This window comes from Rhagoletis pomonella, unplaced genomic scaffold (assembly GCF_013731165.1).
Source record: "Rhagoletis pomonella isolate Grant_MI unplaced genomic scaffold, Rhpom_1.0 Rhpom_scaffold_00006, whole genome shotgun sequence".
NCBI lineage: Eukaryota > Metazoa > Arthropoda > Insecta > Diptera > Tephritidae > Rhagoletis > Rhagoletis pomonella.
Genome location: NW_023458560.1, coordinates 64586660 through 64610009, shown reverse-complemented (window position 1 = coordinate 64610009; position 23350 = coordinate 64586660). Strand labels below are relative to the sequence as shown.

The 23350-nt window shown below is 34.7% G+C and overlaps 1 protein-coding gene across 1 annotated transcript in view; it reads left to right on the top strand.

Moving 5' to 3' along the window:
* Positions 1-23350, top strand: part of LOC118741110 — a 112060-nt gene that overhangs the window by 64066 nt on the left and 24644 nt on the right. The window contains exon 2 of the mRNA XM_036472944.1: positions 16750-16916. Within this exon, the coding sequence (XP_036328837.1) occupies positions 16750-16916 (167 nt within the window). The remainder of the gene's footprint in view (positions 1-16749; positions 16917-23350) is intronic.

Here is a 23350-nt window from a genome sequence, read left to right as displayed (position 1 = left end):
AAAAATACATTTAAGGCGCAGCGAAGCACGCCGGGTAATTGCTAGTACTCTTATAAATGCACAGCACCAAGGAGTACAGAAGAAAACAGTCAGTTTTCACATGCTGAACAATGGAAAATTTTGCCAAGGCAAGATGTGTGAAAACTTTGCTGTGCTTAAGAATTTTGCTAAAATAAATCAAATAACGTGAAAACCAGAGGGAGCGAAAATATCTTAGTGAAGCATGGCACTGCAGGCAACCAGCCAGTCTCCAGACATTTTCACTCTGCGCCATTTTTCGGCAGTATCTCGCCAGCGGCAACAGCAAAGCAGCTGCAACAAACGGCAGGAAAATATTCAATAATAAAGCTTTTTTATTTAATCTGTACGAGTATGGGTATTTTATTTTATTTTATTCACCAGGCATTTCAGCTTTTGCCCAATTTTCTTTTTACTTTGCTCTCGGTGGCTTTATTTAAATAACTTTTATTTTGGGGCAAAACAAGTAAACAAGTAAAGAAACATAAAAAGTAGAAAAAGATAATAAATAGTATATAAAGTTCGAGTTACTAAGAAAATTTGTTTTGCTTAAATACATAATGTCTTAAATTGGCGGATAAAGAGAAACGTTGCCAAAGATATAGCAAATCCTTTATTCTTTAAACTTTCTGAACGACCAAGTGCGAAGCTTGTTCCAATGATATTCCTAAACAATGGCAATGCTATGCAGAATAATGATTTTTGTAGATGTGGGAAGCTGCCTCCAAAACGAAGAAAGTGCGCAGCTGGGCGATTAAAGGTGGAGTGATCTCGCCACATTTATTACTTAACAACGTGACCTCAATACTTACCAGCTACTCAAAATGAACCAGAGGTAGTGAAGTTATAACGAATTATGGTAGTCAGACTTATTTGGGTGGCTTGCCGCAGTGACAACAAAATAAAATATTTTTAAGAGTTGCCACCTGTAAATTTCAATTTAACTTATAAATTCAAAAAAATACTACAAAGTGGGTTCCAAACAAAGGAGGCTTTAAATAGAGATAACATCTATTTAAAAATTAAATTAAATTTAGACTAAAACAAAAATTCAAAAAGTTCCAATAAGCTTTTTTTCGAAAATATTTTTAAAGAGAGTTGCCATATGTTAAATTCAATTTAATTTTTAAGTGAAATGAGATATTACAAAATGGGTTTCAAATCAAACACCGTTTTATTAGAAAACAAAAATTTTAAGAGGGTTGCCACCTGTTAAATTCCATTTAGTGTATAACTTAAATCAAACGCTACAAAACGCATGTTAAACGAAAGAGGTTAAGAAAAGATTTCTTTAAAAAAAAACGCATAGAAAAATTGCACGGCGGAAATCAAAAACGCGCTATGCCAAAAAGTTAATGAGATGAAAATTTTGTTGGTGTGTACAAATTCGGGGCAAGGGCTGACTTTAGAAGAAAATAAGCTATACACTCTTGTTTTGACTACAATGACAATGCAGTAGTATGCAAGTTGAATTAATCCGCCTGGTTGTGCTGGTGTTGAGGTATTTGAAAAAACCGTATTTAGGATCCGATATGTTTCATATTTTCAACATATAGCTCATTTACATCAATGCGGTATCTAGTTTCTGCATACTTAACTAAATATTTGTGTTTTTTTAATTATGCCACTATTGGAGTAAATGAGCCAGGGGCGAACGCAGGTAGGGGTTTGGGGGGTTCAACGCATATCTTTGATTTGAATTTTAAGATTTTCGAAGCTTGCGAAAGGGTAAAAATATTTGGACTCAAATTGCTTCGTTCAACATTCTACATGTTCAATATTATTTAAGAGTTTCAACGTGAACGCGGTATTTGAGAGAAAAAGTGTGTTATAATGAACTTTTGTTTGTAAACCAAAAAATTCTGCCCGTCCGTCTGTCGAAATGCCGAAAATTCACCTGACCAAGTACCAAGTAGCGAAGAAATTAAGACGCTTCGACGCTGAGGACCTTAGTGCAGCTGATTTTAGAGTAGGTCATCGAGTCCTACAATTTCCAGTATATAATGATGAGATTGAAGAAAATTCTATTGGAATTTTACTATCACGTATGAAAACTAACTATTAGGCATAGTTTGGTTAAGGCCCAAAAATGCTCTCTTCTCTAAGTTTAATAAATTTTTTACCACTCTTGTTCTCAAGATGCCGGTAATTTTAACGGGATTTTCTTACCAACTTGAAACTTGCCCTTCGTGAGTATTAAATGGGCTACAAAACTGCATACCAAATTTTTTCTAATTTTGCTGAAAATTTGCAGAATTTTTATAATTTTTGTACATAGTTTGAAATATAAATTTACATGGTTTTTGCTATAAAACCCGCTAGACGTTTATAAAAAAAATATTTAAAAAAAAACATTAAATAAACAAAATACAAACAGCCAAAGCTGGTCAAAATATTGCACTCCTGTATGTAAGCACTCGAATTTATTAAAAAAATAAAATTAAAATATAGGCATATTTGGTGGAATTGATAATATGAAAAAAATGTAAACCCCCCGAAAAAAATTTCTGCGTTCGCTCCTTAAGAAATACTTAAAAAAAATTTTTGCCTTTAGAGGGTGCGGATCGATTTTTGTTTTTTATTAACCACTAATGAAAGCTTGTCTTAAAAAAAAAATACATTACCTATTTTATATATTACAGTCAAAATGTTTACATGATGATAAATAAGTATTCAAAAGCTTTAATTTGTGAAGTTATCAACCCATTAAATATTTAGGCGTTCGGTATAATAAATTTAGCTTTACTCGAACTTATCTACATAAATATTCCACTCTTAAGTGTAAAAACTTTTGAAAACTTTTTAAAAGCAACTGACTCTATTAAGTGGCTTCCGCCAAACTTAAATAGTTTGAAAGCAAGCAAAAGTTACGGAAAAGTTCCTTATACCGATATTCGCAAATGAATTGCACATTTCCGACCGAACTTAATTTACTTAGGAAATCAGCTGCGCAGCAGTAACACATTCATATGTATGTACATGCATATATTTACATCTATGTGTGAATGCCTTCAGCCAAAAGGCTGTTTTTGATAATTTACAGAACTTTTTGTGTGCGTATAAATCTTCATTAAAACGTGCGCTGCCGTGAAGTCATGCAAATAATACACGTGTACCTACAACATTAGATCATACCACCCTACTTGCACGCAAAAGTAAGTTCGCCGTACAGCACTGAGTCTAAAGTACTTTTTTCTTGCTGATACAGTCTAATGTACATACATACATACTAAAGCAAGAAAAGATAAAATAGAGTAGAGAATTTCGAAATGAAATCAAACACAATCAGCTACTGAGCACAGCCGGCTGGGGAGTAGGATACAGCGAGCGAGATAAAATGGATGCGTAGTTGTGATGTTGTACGCGCGTGGCTAAACGGACACTTACTCAGACGACAGACACTTAAATATTTACTTTCATTACGTTAGCAGACATGCGTTACTTTTCACTTAAGACATTCTCTCAAACCGGTAGCCGAGCATTAACGTACGCTTCATTACGCAGCTTCCAGCTAAAACAAAAAAAAAACGAACAAAATGAATAAGTGAAATGTGAAAATACAGATAGGCCTAGCCAGTAACAATAAATATTATAAATGTGTTATAAATAGAACACTGCGGCTACACAGCTACAGGCGTACACAAATACCTAATAGGTCCACAGTGAAAACAGGGAAGCGAACAATACATGGGAACAACCAAAAGCAACAAAGAAGGAAAAAAAGTACAAAAACCCATTCAACCGAAGGCAAAAGCAATATCAACAAATGGAAAAACATTATCTATCGAGGAAAAATTTATGCAGCGCGCTAAAAAGAGTAACAAATGCCAGTGGGGCAATAGCTGCCCGCACACCACACAGCCCACTCTGGTTGAGCACTTCAACCCGACAATACTTTTTGATATGCCATGCGCGTTCTCTGTTCAACCAAAAACTCATTTATCCTCGTTTATTTGTAAACTTGTTCAGTTTTTGATTGCATATATTTACTTGTATTCATTACCATTTTACTTGAAAGCACCGCGAGCGCTGGAAGTGAGCTAACCACATTAATGTTTAAAATTTTGAAGCGTAGCCGAAAGGCGTGGGCGCTTACATTTTACTGAAAGTGGCATTTGATTCAAAAACTTTTTTGATTTTAATTGCTAAATCAATTGCGTTGTTTCTTTGCTTATTTGTTAAATTGGTTTAGTCGAACCGAAATGCGCTAACCGAGCTACTGGGTGCACACCCCTCTTCTAGACGATGAAAAAAACGATGAATCGTACACTGGTGATTTGAAATCACAGTCGGAAATATGAAAACTACTTTTATGCAAGACTTTGTTAAAGGCTCCTGTGTTTGAAAACTGAATTAAAAGTCTTTCCCATAGCCCAAGACCCAAGAACTCAAAGGCAAGCAATTCAATATCACGTCAGTGGGTATCTATGTCACACTAAGTGTCTGTCGCTCAAAAAATTTGAAAGAAGAGTTCTCCATTATTCATTTTGCTATCTGTAATATTTCTATCTCCAATCAGTTACAACTGGGCCAACCTGGTTGCACAAGTTTTATTCCTTCTTCGAACCAGAGGACAAAATAACTAAAAGCACAATGCCGCCTTACTAGTAAATTGATTACCAATGCCGTCCTTTATATGTAAGTAGGTTGTCCAACAAGCTGATCCACCTTCTCTGCGCTAGACAGTTGCTGACCACATTAAAAGCGGAAAATTTGTTATCAGTACATCTCTAAGCGACTTACTCTTTTTGTACAGGGAACTCATAAAACTCAACCTCATTGAAGATTCATCAACTAGCCAGCTTATGCACGCTCATCAAGCAATTTTAACATAGTAAGGAAGGGCGCTCCACACAAGCAAACAAAACAGCACTTTTTTCGATTTGAGTACACTTGGGGCAGAGCGATATCCACAGGGCCCGCCCTTTGTTACCGGAAGAAGTAGAAGTAGAGATAATTTAATGTTTGCCTACGTACTTCAGTTGGAGTGCGTGAGCTTGCGTGTGTGAGTCTGGAAAAGGCTGAATTGAATATTTACTTCAAAGATACGCCAATGACTGGTCATTGAGGCTGAGACCCTTATTGAAATGTTGTGAATTGTAAGTACTTATATGTAGGTGTGCCACTACATGCGGCGGATTAATAATGGAAGCCTCCGTGTAACCTTTGGATAAACATACATACATACCTGCATATGAATGTATGCATTTACTATTTGTATATAAACTCACGCAGCCCCTTATCCGTTCAAAGTTGACCATAGAAAAGCTCATTCACATCCTTCTTCCCTCTTTTATCATCGCTCATTGCGTATTTATTGTTATTGAAATAGTATTTATGTGCAAATCCAATACTGGTAAACCAAACTCTTTGAACTTCTAGTAGGGCGAAACAAAAAAATATAAATAATGTAATCAGAAAAAAGAAGTTACAACAACAAAATATCAACTGCATGGAAGCCTTTCGCTCGGTCAGACAGGCAAGCTGTATGGCTGTATTGTGTCTAACAGCGATAAGCTTTAATAAGTGTACAATATTTATACCGCAGAGTACTTTCTAAGCTACTATAATAACAAAAGCAGGCATATACAAAAAAAAATCAAATGTATCACAACCACTACATACTTCTGCTTTTCATACATTTATGCGCCCATTTGCGGCTGCGTCGTGCGGCCCATAATGCGAACAGTCAACTTTGCACGCAAGGATATGCTCACAGATACCACAACCAGACACTTGCACTCGCATCCGCTTAACTAAACTAATGTAATTGTAAATTTGTGCTTGGCATTGAGTGCTGCCGGATGTAGGAAATTCAATGCTCGTTCAAAGAGGATATTGGAGGGAAAAAAGTAGAAATTATTCTGAAGTGGGGCATGGTAGTGGAAGTTCCCTGCCACTCATTGTACTAACTAGATACGTACGATGTAGCTAATCGCAACTTGTTGGAACTTTTACACAATGTTTATATTTTTTCTTAGTTTTTTTTTATATTTTCTCCTAATTTATTCCAATAACATATGCAAAATTGTCGGTACAATGAGAGAGATTCGATTAACCTTCTTTAATGCCTGGCCAAAAATTCATCGATAGCAGTAGTTTTTCGACATAAGTAGCTTCCTTGGAAGTCCTAACGAAACTCTAATAACTCGACGGCAGCAAGGATAGTAGACCCGGCTGAGGAGCGCTAAGTAATGGATACAGATTTTGAGCCTCCTTTACACTATTTAAGTATTCCCAATAATTTTGTTGGTGGATCAAAATTTTTTAATATCTATGACTAAATTTTTTTTTGCTCATACGCCACTGTGCACAAATATATACTAATCGTTGTTTACTAATTTAAAACGTTTGCGCACAAATAGCTATTTATAAACCGCTTTTTAATGTTAGGAAACCGATTTCTGTATTCCCTTTGCAAATAATGACCTAAATTCATTTGTTCCCGAAAATTCATTTATATTAGTTTGAATTTCACAAATTTGTGGACGTGGATGCTAAGCCTTAAAACATATCATGCTAAAGAGACAAAAATATAACTCAGTCACTGCATATATAGGTTCATTAGCATGTGTGTAAAAAGCTTCTTTCTATGATAGCAACAATCTTCAAATCAAAGAGAAAGCATTCCATTACAGCTACCCACCTGCATATGAATTTAAAATTACTGTAATAATTTATGCATAACAACGCTGCTGTTTAACGGAAAACATAATATCACTAGTTTCCTCCAAAAAGTGATAACCGCCGACAACCAGTCAAGTTGGCACGAATATTATCACACGTGACGAGTGAGATGTGGAACCGCTGGAACCGCGCAAAGTTACATACATACGAGTAACTATCGCGTATAACATTCCAGCGACTTATGCTAATGCGTTGAATATAACCTGTGTGGCACTGCTATACGAATTCTAACTCAGCGGCACACATACCGAAAGCTACATATATATGTATGTACACTGATGTGTAGATATTTGCAAGCATGCACCTTTGAATAAAATATCAATACTGCAATGCATATAAAAGGGGCTTTAAACACCACCACACATTCACATAAATATTGACTGAGATAGAATGTATCTGTAATTTAGCGCTCTCCTTGGTGTTGTCATGTATAAACTGCAAGCTGCTCATGCTCATTGATACATTCATACATACCTATGTGTGTATATGTTACTGGCCAAACCCTATCTTAGAACAAACTATTTTTGACTAGGCTAAACTAGATCAGACACCACAGCATTTTTGAGCAGACTCCAACTACGCAGTCCACAATATTGTTGCGTCCAACTTCATTTCGCGTTGGACGGATGTACGTACCGTACACTAGACCGTACTTTAGATATCCCATGAATGGTCATAGGCTAAAAATAATTAAAATATGTCAAGGGGCGTGGCACCGCCTACACAAAATGAAATTTTCATAAACACTGACACTTTCATTATGCATATGTTTTAAAAGTTTCCGTTGTATCTGCCATACAAGTGTGGCAGCAAGCCTCTGGAAGTATTACCCTGCAGAAAACAATTATCAATTGATAAAAAATAACCTACTTGTAGTTAACTTTTTTGCGGGATTTCTATAAAATATATAACTTGTAGTTAGCTACAAAAAGCTAACTTGAAACAAGTGGACAACTAATGCAGGAGTAAAGCCCGAGATTGTTTTCTTTAAGCGCATTTCTATTTAAATATCCTGCACTTCGAAAATACTTTTTCGAATTGAAGACAAATAAAAGGAAGATCGAAATTTCGTATTATCATTTTGAAGTTATGCCTGACGGAGTTCGAATATGGGACCACCTACAGCAGAATATGTAAACAAATATGAAATGTGGTAAAATGGATAAAGTAAATAATTAAAAAAAAAAATAACATAAAAAAAAAAATAAATAAAAATATTTTGTTTTTCCTATTGATATTTTATGCCCAAAAGTAGTTAGTTACAAGTTAGTTACATCAAATGCAGAGGTAACCACCCTTGACTATTTCGCGGCCTTCGCCATAGAAATATAGGTGCTTGGCCAACTCCGATATAATCTAAAACTCTCATGATGCATTACTCTGGAATAATTTAACGTTAATTGAATTAATAAATGATGAAATATTAAAACCCAGGCGAGACGAGATCTTAGAAGGATTGTTATCGTTCATATTATCACAACGAAGTCTACCGTGCAGGCAAGATTACAAAATTTCATAATTTTAAAAGTCCTAAATACTTTAAGTCGCTAAAACAAAATATATGTACACCTATAGTAAAATGTGAGCACAAATACGAATATAATAAAACATTTTAAAATTATTTTGCATAATTGTATAAACACGTGATGTGAAACCCGCGTGCGTAAGCCTGTTTAAGCAAAAAATGTATTTTCCGAATTTGGGTGTCCTGAAATTTTCGTAAACTGACAGTGTACGGCGAACTTTTTTTTCTACTTGTAAGGTGATACGGTTTACTGTACACACTTCGATTCTTTTACGAAATTTCGGAAGAAAAGTCGGTTGTAATACTGCGCTGTGGAGAAATTTTCATGATGTTTTTTTTACAAATCGTACAGAAATTTCTTTACTACAAAGTACATATCGCACACGTACAGCTAAACAGCGATCAGCTCAAAAAAAAAAATAGGCCATTTTTTTATTACATCTAGGTATGCAATATTTTTGTCGATTTTTATATGGACGAAAATGAGCAACACCTTCAACCAAAAAAAAGGCAAAAATCAAGGATAAGTCCTAACTACTTCAAACGTGCATTTTATTATACCAATTTAATGGGCTACAAAACTGCATACTCAGATTCTTTCTAAGAAATCTAAATAAAAGATAGAAAATGTGTGTTGGTTTTTTTTTTTAATATTGTACACACCGAAATATATGCGGTTTTGATTAACGAATAATGGATACTTTTATAAAGAAATAACTAGAAATAAAAACCAAAACATAAATTGTTAAAAAATTGGGCGTTTTCTATTACTCTGAAATGGGTATACCCAGAAACATATTTTCCCAGATATTAGTTAGAATCATACCAGCTGACGAACTAGTCAACCTCAGACTCCTGGTCAGTGCAGTATGACTTGGACTTGGTCGTTTTTTACCAATTTAGTTTTTCACTGCAGGATTGGTCTTTTCACACACACACATACATACAGATATACATATGCACATACCTACATACATATCTACATATGCAAAGAAATATGCTAAAACGTATTTGCATGCATTCGCTACTGCAGTCGGAGTATAAATTTTTTTTGGCATTCGCTACTAGTGTGTATCTATGCTATGAATATTTAATTTTCTGTTCGAAAAAGGCAACGTATCGTTACGTAATCTGCTTACAAGGTAACGCGTGGTGAGCGAAGTTGTAACTGAAAAAGTCAGGCACGCAGGCAGTAAAAATCGAATCAAATAAAAGCTGAAACAAATAAGAGAAACAAAAAACCCATGTGGACTAACTTTTCAAGCTTTTCTATTCATTTTTTTCCAGCATTAGCGGCTTTTTAGTTAGCTAACTTTTATTCCAATCTCACATATCAACCCGCCAACGACAACTGCCACAAAATAGTATTTTCCCAAGGCTTAGCCAGAGCATTTCCATAAAAAGAAAAAAAAATTTAACAAACTTGTACTTATTGCAACATTTCGGAAATGAAATTCTTAGGCTGAAATCTCTTCAAATCCCACCAAACAATATGCACCGGCATGTGAGTGTGTGTGTGTTGCGTATGCAATTGTTTGCTTTCCTTTCAAACTAAGTTTTCAAACAGTGAGAAGAAAGTACGTAGAAAATGCTGAATGAATGAGGTTTCTTTGGCATTAAAACTTGTATTTTCAATTTTCTACTTCAATTCGTTGTAGCAGCCACAAAAGCTTTGTACGTACTTGGCATTATTGTGTTTTTTTCACATGCTTCTTCATATGTATGTATGAGTAACATACAATTGTACCAGCATCGACACAGCATTGCATTTTGCGCAATTCTGTTGCATGCAACAGTATACATGCAACAATGCCTCAGTGCTGTCAGAAAATTTAACTACCTCCATGAAAAACAGCAGGGTTCTGTATTAGGGTGCTCATCGAAAAATTTCAAAAATTTTCAAAAATTTGTTCGAGATCGGTCAAGTAGTTTTTGAGGTACGTATCATATAAGTGGGCGGTGCCACACTCATTTTCTCAAAATTTCTGCAAAAACAACTTGTTTGCCAAAGAGCGATTGTATTTGCCAATTCTGAATAAATATTGATTAATTAATTAGCCAAACTGCTCAAAAAATCTGAAAGTCCTGTGCATACACATAAATAAATTCAAGGCTGAATTAAAGAAAAGTTGCCTAACTTCGACAATTTTTATACGATAGCAATAAATGAACTATCAGTTTATTTGAAAATAGATTTAACTTTAGATAGTAGTACATATTTAAAATTGTGGAAATTAAAAAATTAAAAAGAAATGTTTTTTTTTTATTTGCTTGAAGAAAAGTCCCAACAATCAAGGTCTGATAATAGATTATTATACATCATTTTAAAGCCCTATAACTCCTCTTTTGACAACATGTCGCGACCTCTAAATGATTTTTAAAAAATCTATAAAAATATACAATAATATTTCTCATAAAAAGGAAGAAAATTGGGGAGTAGGATCTTGAAATTAAAAAAAAAATATTCGATGGGCACCCTATTCTTTATGCAATCTTGCCGAGCAAAAGAAATTTCTTTTCTTACCTTCATACGTTTCTTGCACTTAGTTTGCCTTTCTTTGTTTTGCTTTGTCTTGTCTTATGGATACTCCAACACTTGTTTGCAAGGCTTGCTAGGTCTTCTCCCGTTTATTGCGCTTGTGTGATGGTGCTCTCCGCATGCCAAATAGGCACTCCAGCAAATAGAATTGCTTTGTGCTGGCAGTTTACTACCACAATTGCTTACATTGCTATGTACCTTTATATCTGTGGTCCTAAGCTATAACCGCCTAAGTCGACTTAAGAAAGAATTGAGTTATATATGCTATGCTATTTAAAAAGTTTTAGACGAACTTATTTTGGTTTCCCCATAAGCTTAACATTACAATCCAAATGTTTAAAACGTTTTTTTTCTCGGAATCAGGTTTTTCAACTTAGACGGTCATTGCTTATGGCCACAGATATTTCCTCATATTTCTCTTAAAAGTGGATTATTGCGGTGTTGCATATATTTCTAATTAACTACTTAGTTAGTATTTAGTTTTATTGGCGGTGCTGTTGCTACCAATATAAATATTGCGTTGAATGTTCAAACCCTTTTACAAAATAATATTTACCATCTACTGTTTTAGCAAAAGTTTATCTTCTAACTTAGCCAATATCCTTAGCGGCACCTGGCGTATATTTCCTTCTTTCTTATATTATATAGAAACTACATATAGTCATGTATGAGCTTAAAGATTTAATGTCGGAATAATTAGTTGTTTAGTGAAATCCTTCTAAATATGTAGCTGAAACCAAAAAAAAAAAATGTATACCCAAAATGTTTTCGAAAATAATGAGAGAGCCTTGGGTGCCGCCCGACTATTACTTAGATCTATGATTTCGTTTCGGTACTTCCAGGCTTTCCGCTGCCTAACTGTATTTTAAATATTTTCTCAAAGATTATGGTTCAGCCTTTGTCACCTGTAGGAAATATTGCCAGCGGATGCCAAGTTCCTGGCCTCCCCACATTACTGGAGAAAATGATTTTGCGTTTCTCAAATCCCTATCTAACAAATCTTTCAGAAATTTGATGTCTAAGATACATAACTTCACTGGCAACACTGACCACAACCCCTTCAAAAGCTATGCTCCTCATGACCAACCGATCAATTTTCTTAGTGAGTGGCATGATGGCGGTTTGAGCTGGATTATTGCTATGCCCTAAATTCGCACACCAGCCTTTCTTTAATTTTAAGCCCCTTTGAAATTTTTCAATACCAATAATGCCTGTGTCATCCGCATTACCATGGCAGCAGATACTTTTGTCGGAGAGGAGCTGAAGGCTGCTGCTTATAAACTTTTGCGTGACCCCGTCATCTGCTAGCATTCAATCACACGCATAACTACATTACTCTTTAATTCCTTACTGTGCTCTGAATTTATTTCAAAGTGTTTATTATTTACCTCATCTTCTCTAGCTTTCGAAATCTACTATAATTGTAATGCAATATCCATTACTCGTAATTATTTGTAATTAAAGTTGATATTTTATTTCAAATTTATTTCGCCTAAGATCACTCAAAATAATTGCCTCCAAAGTTATGCGCATAAATATTTTATTACCAAAACTATAGCAAAAATGTCCTGTTACTTTAAGCATTTTTGTATTTTTTTTAATGCGATGGAATATTAGAGACAAGTTGACTGGCATCGATTCAAAACTTAATTGCAAGCTTCAAATTTATTTTACTTTGCCGACTTAGCCCTAATCCTTCTAAAGGCAAAAATAATTACGAATTCTGCCAAAATGTGTCTCCAAAAACCATAGGTCGAATTCTTTAAAACATTTCAAGTGCCTTAATTAAAACTAGCGTGCCAGTTACTGTCGAAATTTTACCGTTTTTCTAGTTTTTAAGAGCCTTGGAGAGGTTTCATAACTTAACACATAGTTAAACTTATAAGTTACAAAGTAACTTACCGGAAAATCTCATGCTTTCGAACTAAAAAGTGACTACAATTTTTTATATCTTTGAAGGTCTTTGGAGGACTTCGGCGGGACTTGAAATAGCCCCGATAGATTCCAGTTTATCGATAAATTTCAATAGTTTGATACATATCGTTAATTTGATGAATTTCAAAAAGACTAAAATCCGGTAACTGAACAAAATTCGGCAACTTGACTAACTTCGATAGGTGTGAAATTCGAGGGCTCGATAAATTTCGATAACTCAAAAATATATTTCGTTATAATTCGATAAGCTTAAGGGTATCCATATAAATTTCGATAACTCGGTTATCGGTTTCTTATTTATGGAAAGCCATCGATAAATTTCGAAAACTCGTTACACCCTCTTAACACGATAAAACTCGATAAGCAGTGAAAATTTGGTAAACTGATATAACTTTAAAATTTCGATGCCTCGATATTTTTTGAAAAATCGATTCGATAACTCAACCATTGCAGTAAATCAATAATTGTCGATAACTTTGCAAGTTAAAAGAACTCGATGCCTTACGATAACTCGACAAATTTCGTTAGCTCTATAAATAATGACAATTCAATAAATATCGATAATTTGATAAATTTCTTTAACTTAAAAAATTTCGATAAATCCATAAATTGTTATAGCTCGATAACTATCCGTAAATTTTAACAACTAAGTTTCTGTGTCTATAAATTTCGACAACTCAATAAACATTGATCAATTTGAATAATTCGATACGTTGCGATAACTCAATAAGCATGGATAACTCGATAAATTTCGATAACTATAAACTTCGATGATTCGATATTTTTCGATAACTTTTATTTATTTCGATTCCTATCGAAAAATTTCAATTAATTTTCTTACTTTTTAAGTTACCCCAATTATTATGTATTTCTCATTGTCCCCATTTCCGTCTTTATCTTCACTTTTGCTTTCTCTTTTTTGTCTTCATCAAAATTTTTAAACGACGATTTTGACCGAAATTTTCAACCAATTTTGAAACCAATTTCCACGTCTACAGAAAAGTACCTTTCCAATGGTTTTTTTGGTTCTTTGGTTCTGAAATCAGTTCGGTAGAATCGCCAAACGAAGGCAGACAAAATTTATGTTAGCGTAGATATTAATATATAGATTTACCGAGATGGATTTAGGCTCATTTTTCCATCTTTCTCTGTCCCAGCTAAACTTTCTTTAGGGTCTCGTTTTCCGTAAACATTTCAGTTTACAGTTACTATGCTGAAAATGCTTAAATTTACTCTGTGGTATCCTTTAGACACGTTCTGGTAAGTTTAAGATTAAATTTCTACCGCCCGGCAAAAGCTCGTACATTTATAATTACAGTTTCTACAAGCAACTAGACAAGCGTAACATTTTAATTTTTTATGTGCTCGAAAAGTGGCAAACGACGCCGGTTGTGGCCGATGCCGCCTACTCCCAAAGGATTTGGCTCTAATGAAGATGCTTCAGTGTACGCTTACTTTTGTGGTTCTATTTGTGTGTTCACTCTGTATTTAGCTTTGTAGCAATATAACGTTTTTGCCATTCACGCACTGACATTTCAAACATTCATTTATTACTTTCGCTTTCAGCATTGCCAATATTTTTCATTAAACTTAACGTAGGATGCCTCTTTTTCCTATTTAGTGGATGGGTGGAAGGAAGGTTGGTGGGAGCAGGGTGACTAGCTTGGGTAACTAAGGAGCTGCATGATTGGCTGGGCTTTTAGTACTATTGAGGTTTAATTAAACACTTTCCTTGCGGTAATGCGTAAATAGAAAATGAGTTTAATTTACTTTTGTGTGCTTATTTACTCATTAGTAGGCGGACTGATGATGAACCTCTTTGTGCGAAAGTTTTGTTATTTTTTTTTTTTTGTTTTTCATAGAGTTTTGTGCACGCAAATTTTCTTATTTATTTATGTGGTAATTTGCAAGGTTAATATATGTAAGTGGCGTTTGTAAAGAAGGGATGATTAAAGATTATCCTCTGGGTACTAAAAGGCGTTTTTTTCAATTGGATTTTAGGTCTTGACTGGGAAATATAATTTGAATGTTCAGAGTTTGTACAAATTAACAAGTTGTTGCTTGTGATCAAGAAAATGCTACAGTCAAAATTACTTAACACAAAAATATTTCCAGCAGAATTCGAACTCATTTCGACATTTTTATGGCCTCTTGCCTATGCTTGCCACTAGCTAGGGCTCGCTTGAATGTTCTCCCCCTCTCTGCAGTTGAATTTTGCGAAGCCTGAAGTGTGGTATAAATTGAAGTTGATTTCGGGTAGTTAGTCCAGAGACAGCAGAGTAAGGATCAATGTGCTATTGTCTATGAATCCGAGAAAATTTTGAAGCAGAGACCGCAAGCGGAAATTTGAAGCTCTAAAGCTTCCGAAAAGAAAACTTCTCAGCCTCACTGGGTGCTAAATACAGTTGATTTCTGCTTTTTAGGCTTGGTCATAGAGTGACGATTTTATGGTTCCATTTTCTGTATAGTTTTGGGAATCAAAATGAAAAATTGTAAAATTATGCATATAAAAAATCAGTTCAATGACGCTCATAAATCAGTCCCGCTCTCATGGAATGAATAATTGCAATTGGAGCTCGACCACCATTTTCTGCTAATTCGAATTGAAAAAAAACCAGGTAAGGACAGTGCTTTCTTCGGGTATGCCAAAGGATTCATAACTTTCATTAACATCAAAAAATTTTATTTCAACCGATTGAAGGCAGTTTAAAATATTTGTTCGCGAGCGAAATCAAATTTTTACCTGCACCTCAGACATAGATATAGGATTTACATAAAAACCTCATATCTGAACAATCAGTGATATAAAGATATTCCTTATAAAGCCCCGATCTAAATGATTATCACCACTGTGCATGATCGATATGTAAAGCGGTCCCAGAATTTATTGATTTTAGCTGCCTACATATAGGAGTTAAATAAATATATGGGAAATAGCTGTACACTCTGTGCTATCAGTGGTATAGGAGATAAAGATAATACAGCATCGATCTTGACTATTTTCTCCGTAAACTTTTGTATGATTACTTAGAAAACAACTTAGGAAATTTCTCGATTTTAGCCGTCCAAATGAAGGAGTTTCGAAGTAAAATCCAATATCTGAACAATCAGTTGCATGGAGGGTATAGGTTGTAGTGAGCCGATCTTTGTCTCGTTTTAGCTGTAAGTTTTCTATCGAAATTTCACATTGGACAGGAATGGAGGAGTCATGACCAAAAAAATCAAATTTGAAAGATCTGTTGTTTGGGAGCTACTTGTTACAGTGGATCGATTTTGTCTATTCTGACAAATAATTAATACATTACAAAAATATACGCATTTACTAAATCTATTCCAAAAGATGGAAGTGACGTTAGACCCAGAAAGTCAGCGCCACTTTTTAATCCAAATTGCATTTCATATTCTCTTCTCCCGCAATACCCAAGCATTTCACCTACTCTACGAGAAATTCCTCTTACCTTACGCTTTCTAATTTGAAATTAAGTGCTTGTCTCTCCTATGCAAATAATTGCATACCGAGTTTAAATATTAAAATCATTCGGTCTGCATAGAAATAACAAACTTTTTAATAAGGCGGCTTCCCTCCACATACCTTTCCTAGATCTTTTGGCTCCTTTGATTTTTTCATTTACCCTTTTTGCTTTTACTTTTGCTAGTATTTATACATCCCTCTCTAGGGCATATTGTGGCAGCAATAAATAGTCTTCTTGGCTCCATTTGTGAGAGCGGCAGTCAAGTGTGTCAAGTTTTGTTGATTCGCTTGGCTTTTGTTGCTGTAAATTGTTATTACTTTCGGTAATCAACTACTTGGCAAATGTTAATTTAGCAGATGACTCTCTTTACGGTTTTGCAAGCCAATTTAATTAATATTTTATGTATAGGTTAATGTAGGAATTTATGAGTTAAATTTTCATTTGTTTAACTATTAATGTAAGTAGATAGTTTAAGTATAGTTAGATAAAATATCAGCTTATTTTTTATGTCTTTAGCCTAGCTTTAATTACTATCTATTCTTCTACTTAATCTTTTTACCGTTTCGTTACAGCTGATTGTGGAAATCAACAGCCAAGTGGCGCTCTTTCGTGATATGCTAATCCATGTTGGCCAGACAAAAGACTGTCCCGAATTACGGGAGAAAATTCGAAAACTGCGAAGAACCTGTGTGGAGGCATGCAAACACACGGGACAGATAATAATGCCGCAGGTGAAGAGGTGAGTGGAAAACGAAACAAAATTTAAAACTAAAATGGGAATCAGAACTTTTCTAGCAACAAAGCCAAACAAAAGTCAATGTGCGGTAGTCTACATTTGTAGCATTTTTGACGAACATTTTTAATAAAATATTTCTATTACAACCATTGTTTAGGCGCGACTGATAACACCGGGTGCCAAAATGCATGCTGTGTACTGCTGCATATGCGAAAATTTCCCTCATTTAATTTATGAAATTTCTCCATATGCACTTCTCAACTACCATGTAATAAAAGTTTCTTAAGTTATAACTTGATGGCAGTTCAAGTGCTCAGCCTAGTCTGATGCATCCGCCGGACAATGCTTCCGCAGCCTTTTTTGGACTCTTTATGGCTTACAACCATACAGAGATTGTAAATGAACTTTACATCAGGGCAGCTAATTATACTTTTTTCGGCAATTCTATTGTATGAACACAATATATTTGTATGTATATTTCACAAAATTTTAATATTTATCACCTTCACTTGCCTATCATCTCTCATATCCAATTTCATGCATCTACTCATTTCTACTTGGCTTGGCTTTGCAGGCATTCGCGAATTATTAAATCACGATTTAACCAACACCTCGACGTCGCAGTGGTGTCCTGAAATATTGTTAACGTGCGACTCATGAAATAGTATATGCCATTGATTGAATTTAATAATTAATATGCAAAAATCCAATGGGGTGATCTGCTGCTGCACTGGCATGCATTCTGAGCTGAATATGCTAAAGCGCTACATATATTTATACGTAGTACGTGAAAAATTCGCGATGCACTCAAAACCAGAGGCATTTGCTGTAAAAATATTAAATGGCAATTAAAGGAATTACGCTGCAGACGTGTAGTAATTGCTTTTAATCAGAGGTTATTTAAAGAGATTAATGTATATGTTAAAGTGCAAGCGTAGATGTATCGGTTCATTATAAGTATAAAATTTCAAAATTACGCTGCGGAACTCATATTTTATGGTAATATTTAATGGTAAATATTTTAAAATTTTAAAATCTATTCAGTCTCAATACGATGCTTTGGGCGAGTTCATACTAAAAGATACTTTATACAAATACAAAGCAACATGCAAGTTGGAGCTCGTTCTATATATTTTGTGCAGTTTACACACTAATTTACTGTTTTTTTTCTGTACATTGTCGATAACTATGATATAGGCAAATTTACTAACCAAAAATCGTTACCAGTTTTAATAACCTCCGTTAAACGGTCCTTGTTGTGTCGTAGTTTTAGTTATTTGTTGTAGTTTTCGCTACCCGAAAGCTGTAAAGGTCATATACCAAGGTATTTCCCCAGGCTGGCGAGTTGCTTAGTCGAAAAAATATTATAGACAAAAATCAAAAAATTAATAGAATCTTTACTTTAAAAAGAAGCCGTTCAATTAGATAGAAAAAATAATTTTTGTACCACAGGACGGAAAGTATACTCTCTTTGGGAAAAATATTAGTGGCAACCCAGTAATCTGCGCGATTTCAGTAGATAGTTGACTTGCGGGTAACAATATTAAACTTCCTTCTCTCTTGCTTCAGTCTGTTGATAGAGTTAAAATTTGCAAGAGATCTGTCATTCAAAGTTAACTTCTCATTTTACAAAACCAGAGGCCTCAACCCTTAATAAACCTTCTTCTTCATAAATATTAGCACTGCAAAGTTACACCAGTTTTCATTTCAAGTGTGGATATTTAGGCTAATCCGCGATTTTGTATTTCCCTTCATTTGCAGGCGACCTTGTTTCATTTCATTACACATTCCCCAAAACCCATCGTCTAGGCAAACCGGTCAATAGATTTTGTAGAGAATTATTCTCTTAAAACCTTTCCAAGCCAGCTTAACTTTGTTCGGTATCGCTTACGTTTCTGTGCAATATAAAAGGACGAGCATGTTTGAAAATTTTGTTGAGTGTAATTTTTTTTAGTTGAGCTCTGCTTTTAACCCTTTATTACTCTCACAGGGTCAAGGCACTTTCGTTCGCATAACAAAGTACTGCGGTTGGTTGCATACTCCCCGTGGTTCCGTAAGCTTTCTACAGCATGCGAAAGCTCATATTTTTTTAGTGCTGATCATACCGAAAGGAATGGAGGACCCGTCGCTGCTCTATTGAGTTTTGCACCCATGCGAGTAATTAAGTAGCTTTTTCTTAATACCGAAAACCTTTGAGCAAGAATTACTTGATCTCCGAATGCTTTTCATATTATCTGGAGGCTCTTTGTATTTGGATTGTTCAGCGCAAAAATAACATCTTTTACCTCCTGCAGTTGGAGCATGTCCTAGTGTTGAAGCCGGCGTTGTCAATGTGATTAGCATTCGGCAGCAACTCGCTTTGCAACATTACGTTGCACATGCCACCTGACAAAGAGTGGCCTTGTCTAAACCCTCGTTTTGCTCGAAGGGGTCCTTTCTAATTTTAACGGAAAAATTTTACATAGCCTAGATTTTTGCGGCTATACCAAATTTAGACATGAATTCTCGCCTTTGGAGTGTCAAAAATAACTTTAAGATATACAAAAAACTTGGTTTGCGTCGATTTGCTAAACAACGATATTCATATAAAATTTACAATAAATTTCACATCAAAAAAAATAAAAATTATTTGCACTACCGCTTTGTCTAAGAAACATCTTTCAAATTTTGTAAGTCATATTTTTGTCTGTGTACTAGTCTGTACAGTTTTTTAACATCTACTTATTTATGATTTCTTGTATATTTACTTCTATGTATTGATTTTGTTTACTCCTCACGACCTTGCGCTGAAATCAATTTGACTAAAGCACCCTCTTCTGGGAAATAAAAATTGTTCAAAAATCTGTTTTGCCCACCCACACATCAAGGCAAGTTCATTAATTTCATCGCAAATGATTGAGTAGGCGATGGAAGTTTGAGACAAGAGGCAAACATATGAATGTACATTAGGGTGCAAAGAAAAAAGTTTAAAATGTTAAGCTCTGACCCCCAGGAATTTTTCTAATGGAAAAAAGAAAAGAAATTGTAAAAAAAAAATTATACTTAGAACTGCCTCAAAGCCCACAAAGTTATCCATGTATTTTATATGGGGAAAACACTGTTTCATAGAAATGATAAAAATTTCTCGAAAATCAATATTTTCTATCGGAAAAGTCTGCTTATCTTCAGGAGACTGTCAATATCAATATCCAATTATTTCGTTAACCATTTTTTATATTAACTATTTTTACAGGTAACCCAAAAAAACCCACATAATTAAATGGGGGACCCATAAAAAATCTTTAGTATTAAAAAATTGTAAATTATATAATTGGGTATTATTGTAAGTCTCCGTAAGGGAAACAGAGTTTACTGCTCGAAAATATCGATTTTAAAAAATTTTATACCGATTCTACGAAAAGTGTTTTTCATATGCCTTGAGGCAGTTCTAAATATAAATTTTGTAAACAAAAATATACGGGTGTTCTTTTTGTTGCATTTATAAAAATCCCAGGGGATATGAGCTTAACATTTTAACCGTTTTCTTTACCACCCTAATTTATATACACACATATTTACATACATATGATTACAATACTCTTCTTCAAGTGCCGTTAATTATGAAACCATCAGTTCATACATATTTACGCAAAAAAAAAAACAAATTTTCATGTTTCTATAGAATTACAAATACACTCAAAACTCTCAAAGGCCTGCAATCGCAGCATGCTGAAGAAAACACCTTCGTATCGCTTTTGCTTCTTCGATTACTATCTGCAAGCGATTCTGCTGCTTCGAGTGTTTTTGAAATGAAATCTCTGGCACGTTAACAAGACATGCCAAATTTCTGCTTTATACTCGAGTACACCCCACGCATTATTACTGCAAGCGACTTTCTCCATACAACTTGCCTCTCTCCTCTCCCTTCATTCTACACGCTCTTCGCTTTTTATCTTCACTACTCTATCTGACATGAAACGTTCAACTCTCGGATATGATTTATCATCGGACAACAACAATGCTGTGCATTGCTCATAAATATTTTGTATGGATTGTTTTCATACTTGGCATTGTTTGTCAACAGGAAATGAACGATGCTCGAATTGACGCAGCGTGATTTTATTACTTTCACTGATATCTACTGATTTCATTTTCATGCATTTTTCTTGTCAACAATGTGCTTTGTTGTTTTTTGCATTAACTCGGCGAATATACTACATTTAGCTGTGTACTACGTACATTGTACTAACTCACTAATTCATTATGTACATATATGATACAATATATATATACTTATATGCCCACTAGTGCATTTAAATTTAGAACATTGGCCATCTTGCGTTAATATTTAAAAAAAAAAAACTAACAGTGTGTAATAGAGTGTGCAAAATTAGCCCCTGCTACGTCTCTTTTGCGACCAATTTGTAATCATATAAAGTAGCGAGCTAGGTTGGATGAGCGCCTGCTGTCCATGCCCTGTGTTCTTGGTGAAGGACCAAGGGTAGGAGCAGACTATGCTGGTGAGACCCTGATTTTAGGGATCTCACAATCCAAGTCAGATAATTCTTAATTACGAAAAAGCCGCTGTGAAGTGCAGAACCAAATCAAACGACGGCAGATTTATAAAGCGGCCGTAGCTGAGTGTGCAGAGATGCTTGCTGTTATTAGCTAACATTCAGGAGATGCAACTTGTTAAAATGATATGAGAAATGTTTTTCATTTGTATCTCCGAAATATGAAAAAGCACCTGTGAAGTGCAGAGCATAAACGTATTCAAACGAAAAAATTGGCAAAAAAAAGTTTGGTTAATGTAAAGAAAAGTGTAGTTAATATTACCAAATCTTTGTTGAAAACATCGACCAAGGCATTGTTAATATTAATAAAAAATCACACTGACTCCTTTTCAAGTTTGAATTTGGTAACATTAACCAATTTTTGGTTGATTTTTTGCTCAGTGTAAGTGCTATACGCACATAAGTAGGAGTTCGTCGGAGAACGCAGTGCTATGGTAATTTATATTTGTAGAAAGAAATTTTTATTTTTAGGGTGGTCTAAAACTAATTCTGTCATCAATTATAAACCAAAATATTTCAGCGAGTATACAAATTTCATTGCATGGCCCTTTAAAATAAAGGAGGCTAATTCAGGATATTTACGCTGCTAATAAGGACTTTCATCTTATTGTTTGGCACCGTAACTGGCTTAAGTGATTTTCGCCGAGAAATAACTCTTACTCTGCTGCCACCAGCGGAATACTTTGAATACTTTCAGAGCTGAAGCATTTGTGTCCATTCGAACAATTTGGCCAAGCCAGCGAAGCCACTGTATTTTAATTCACATCCCTATGTCTATATCGCTGTAAAGCTCATCGCTCCTTCGTATGCGGAGAGGACTTTGTTTCTCAGTTACCTACTTAGTTCAAAGTAGCACTTGTTGGCAAGGGTGATTCTGCGTCGGACCTAAACAAACCATTTCCGTTTTGTTGTGGGTAAGCCCACACTATTTGTGTCTAAATGCTCTAGGAATATTTCTGCATCAAAAAGAAAATTTTGAAAAAAAATGTCGCTTACGTTATTTTGGTGGTCAGGGCTCGATATATTCCGTTAGGCAGATAGGGTGTGGAAATTTACGCAGTAATGCGGGTTTGCAAAGTCTATGTGTGCATCCTACGATACAAATCTTATCGATTAACAGTTATCAATAAGAAGGGCATATTCAAAAATTTTGGTAATACTGATAACCTGCCACTACCTTCAAGTTACGCAGGCGTTAAAACTAGGTCCAGTGGAAGACAAAAAGTGAAAGACCACTACAGAATAGATATGTAGCGGAATTCATAATAGTTGCAAACTGGTTTAAAATTTTTGAAGTCCTTCCACTTCAAATTCAGTAATCCCTGCAGGGATGCTTGCGTATTTGTATGCTACACCACTACTCACACAACCACAAAAAAAAATGTTGTAAACGTTTGGTTTTTATGTATAAATATTGAATTTTGGCACTATCACTGATGCCACTTCGTCACGGAAGGGTTGCGAGTTTTTATGCAAAGCAATGGATTTATTTTCAATCATTTTATGGTTGCGTTGATTTTTTAGCATTTACGAGCAATCAATCATTCGTTGAATTTTTGATTAATTTAGAATTTGTACGAATTCGATATAAAGGCAGAATATTTATAAAGGGTTTTATTTTGTGTAAGTCATTGCAAAGAAAAAGATATGGACAAAGAGAAAGATAAAACTAAAGAATGAGATATTTTAAGTTATGATTTTATGTTACGTATTGTTATACTATGTTATGTTACGTTATGTTATGTTATATTATGTTATGGTATGCTATGCTATCTTTCGTTATGTTATGGCATGCTATGATATGTTATGTAATGTTATGTAAAGTTATATTATGTTTTGTTATGCTCTGCTATGTAATGCTATGTTATGTTATGTTGTTCAACG